We start from the raw sequence: 3246 nt of genomic DNA, 5'->3' as shown, positions 1-3246 counted from the left end.
GCTTGCAGGGCTCGGGAGGGGCGCGAGCTGCTGGCCCTAGTCCTCGCAGTACCCACAGCAGGCCTGAAGGAATGTGCTTTATTCATCTGCTAAACTAGACGCTAAAATCTGGCTGAGCCATGAGTCTATTCACAGAGTGCGGCCCACGGGCAGAGAGCACAGGTCCAGCTCCTCCTGCCACACACCCGTCCTCCAGGTGGGCGTGGGCCAGCCAGCACCTGCGCAGGATGCCGGCCCACGGAGCACACCCTCACAACGGGACAGCACCACACAGTGGCCGCATGGTCAGCGCTTCTTCAGGCTGTAGGCCAGGCTGCTGGGGACCCGGGAACCCTGCAGGGTGGCGAATTCCAGACAGCCGAACTGGTCCGCTTGTGGTAACGAGGCTTGCTCTTCTTGAAGATGTCCTCCAAGTCCAGTGGGAGGATGACCCCAAAGAGCTCGGCCAGGTTGGGGGGGTGGTAGTACTGGTGGACGATGGCCTGGCTGAGTTGCGTGCCTGGGGGGAGGGGGGGCACAGGGTGGGGTCAGGGCTCTGGGCCCCTGCACCCCACAGGACGCCAGCTCCACTGGCCAAATCCCCAAGCTCAAGGCCGGGGTCTCCTCTGATCACACAGCCTTGCCAGCTGGCACCTCCTGCGCCTCACAGACTGAAGTCCCCAGGAGTGCAGAGGCGAAGCTCAGACATGCACTGTCTTCCCTGGCACACTGACGCCCCCAGCAGGCGTCTGTGAGCCTCCCACCCTGAGCACTCTGCCTGACACAGCTCGGTGCTGCCCTGGCAGCTTGCATGGGTGCCAGCTCTGGTCCCGAGTACAGGGCCTGACCAAGGTTCCTGCCCCCTGCCCACCTCAGGCCCACTGTCCCCGCTACCCCCACGCACCCCTGGCCCAGGCCGGGACGGGCTTGCGGGGCTGGGCCTCGTCGTCCGTGGAGTCGTCACTGTTCAGGTCCATCCCGTAGTTACAGTATCCGTCCAGGTTGATCTTTGGGGGACGCTTAGGCCCCTGCGGAGTCATTTGATAGGAGGTGCAGGCCGGGGACTGGGGAAAGGACAGGGCGTCAGTCCCTCCCCACGCCGCCCTGCAGGACACCACCCTCAAGCACCGAGGGCATAGGACAGAGGATACACAGCTACGCCGCCTGCAGGCCCAGGAGCTGATGCCGCAGCAGGGATCAGGGCCGGACGTGCTGGCTCCAGAGCACCCAGGCAATATCATGGGCGCCTTGCCAGGGTGGCAGCACAGCAGGGAGAGGCTTCAACCGCAGTGCATGTCTGCATGTGTGCAGCAGGCAGACAGGAAAGCAACGTGCAACGAGCGCAAATGTCCCCCCTCAGCCCGGCGCCCTCACCTGCACATCCACAGTCACATTCAGGGCCTTGCTGGCCCCTGCCGTCTCCCTGGCTTTCTTCTCCTGCTGTTCCTGCAGCCGCTGCTCGGCCAGGCGCTGCTCCTCCTCCTGGGTGCAGGAAGCAGTGGGCCCGAGTGAGGACTGCACCCTCCTCAGTGTGTGGGCGCCCCCACCCTGCCCCCACCACAGCAAGGCAGCCTGGCCCTACCTTCTTCTTCTCCTCTAGTTCTCGCTGCAGCCGCAAGGCCTTCTCCCGCTCCTGTAGCTCCCTGAGGACCCAGCAGGAGCTTGTCAGCCCCAGAGGTGCAGCCTGTCCCTGTCCCCATCCTGGCCAGGGCAGCTAGGCCCGGGCACCACGGAACACTAGCTTGGAGCTCACACTTGCTCCGAGGGCACCGGGGGCCGTGCAGCCTGGCTCGCCTAGGTCTCGGGCCCCTCTGCCTTGCAAGACCACTGGTAACGCTCCTCTAGTGCCGTCACTAGCCCTACACACAAGGGCCTCAAGGCGGCCTGCCCTGTGTCAGACTCCTTCCCCCAGCAGGTGCCAGACACCTGCCCACCTCCTGTCACCATTGCATGCCCTGTCCAGGGGGCGCTGGCTGGGAGCCATGGAAGGCACCCCCACTGGTGGTCTTACCTCTCTGCCTGAAGCCGCTCCTGCTCCCGCCGCCGCTCCCGCTCCTGCTCCTCTGCCAGGCGCCGAGCCTCGGCCGCCTTGCGCAGCCGCTCCTGCTCCTCCTCCTTCCTCTTCTGCAGTAGCTCCTGGTGGCGCCGCTCCTCCTCCTGGTACAGGATGGGACACAGGGTCAGGGGCTCTTGGCCAGACCTAGCCCACAGGGAGGGGACCTCGTGGGCCAACGGCAGACACAGCTTGAGCAATTCTGCGGCCAGCTGAGAAGGCGTCTGTGACACCGGAAGCAACGGGCTGGAGCCCTGTACGTGCCCAGGTCGCACCTCATCTCAGACCCCTGGGCTCGCTCCCACCACACATTCAGAGCAGGGCCAGGCCCAGAGCAAACCCATTTCAGCAGCAGCAACGAAGGTGACCAACTTGCTCCCCGAGAGAGAGGCAGCCGCAGCCCCTCCAGGCAGCGCACACGAGGGTCGCAGGGCGCCTGCTGCCCCAGCCACAGAGAGCGATCTAACAGCTGACCTGAGGCCACACAGCTCGCGGGGCAGGGCACACTACCGCCTAGGCCAGCACCTGCCAGAACTCCCACAGGGCCTGCAGCAGCAAGACCCAGCGTGGCAGGCCAAGGTCCCGCCCACACACCTGCTGCAGCCACCGGAGCCTCCGCGCCTCCTCCTCCTGCCTCCTGCGCGCCTCGGCCTCCTCCATCTTCTTGGCCATTGCCTTCTTCTTGGCCTTCTCCTCTGCCTGCCGCTCTTCCTTGGCCTGCAGAGCCGGGCACTTGAGCGCCTGCCCGGCCCAGGATCAGGCGCTTGCCCCAGGCCGTGGCCCCCCGGCCGAGGCTCAGGCCCGAGTCGGCTGGGCCGTGGTCCCCCGGCCCCTGGCCGCCCGCCTGCCCGCACCTTCTCTGTCTTCTCCTCGAGCTGCGCGAGCTTCTGCTCCATCTGCCTCTTCTTCTCCTCCTTCAGCTGCTCCACCCGCTCCCGCGCCTGCAGCACCTTGCGGTGGCGCTCCTCCCGCTTCCTGCAGGGCGCGCTGTCAGTCGGGGCCTGGGGGGCCGACCGCCCACGCGGGCAGGCCACTTACATCTCCTCCTCCCCCCGCCGGCCACATGGGCAGGCCACTTACATCTCCTCCCCCTGCCACGCGGGCAGGCCACTTACATCTTCTCCTCCCGCCAGCCACGTGGGCAGGCCACTTACATCTCCTCCTCCCCCCGCCACGCGGGCAGGCCACTTACATCTCCTCCTCCCCCCGCCACG

The 3246-nt window shown here is 66.5% G+C and overlaps 1 protein-coding gene across 1 annotated transcript in view; it reads right to left on the bottom strand.

The window, feature by feature from the left end:
- Positions 1-285: 285 nt before the first annotated feature.
- Incenp (inner centromere protein) overlaps positions 286-3246 on the bottom strand; it is a 15648-nt gene continuing 12687 nt past the window's right edge. Inside the window, 8 exon segments of the mRNA XM_004649007.3 lie at positions 286-338; positions 341-499; positions 884-1043; positions 1354-1461; positions 1562-1622; positions 1991-2136; positions 2627-2749; positions 2887-3007. Of these exon segments, the coding sequence (XP_004649064.3) occupies positions 286-338; positions 341-499; positions 884-1043; positions 1354-1461; positions 1562-1622; positions 1991-2136; positions 2627-2749; positions 2887-3007 (931 nt within the window).

This window comes from Octodon degus, unplaced genomic scaffold (genome assembly GCF_000260255.1).
Source record: "Octodon degus isolate 3935 unplaced genomic scaffold, OctDeg1.0 scaffold00279, whole genome shotgun sequence".
In the NCBI taxonomy this organism is placed as follows: Eukaryota; Metazoa; Chordata; class Mammalia; order Rodentia; family Octodontidae; genus Octodon; species Octodon degus.
The sequence above is the reverse complement of the archived record's forward strand: the minus strand, read 5'-3'. Positions and strand labels throughout refer to the sequence as shown.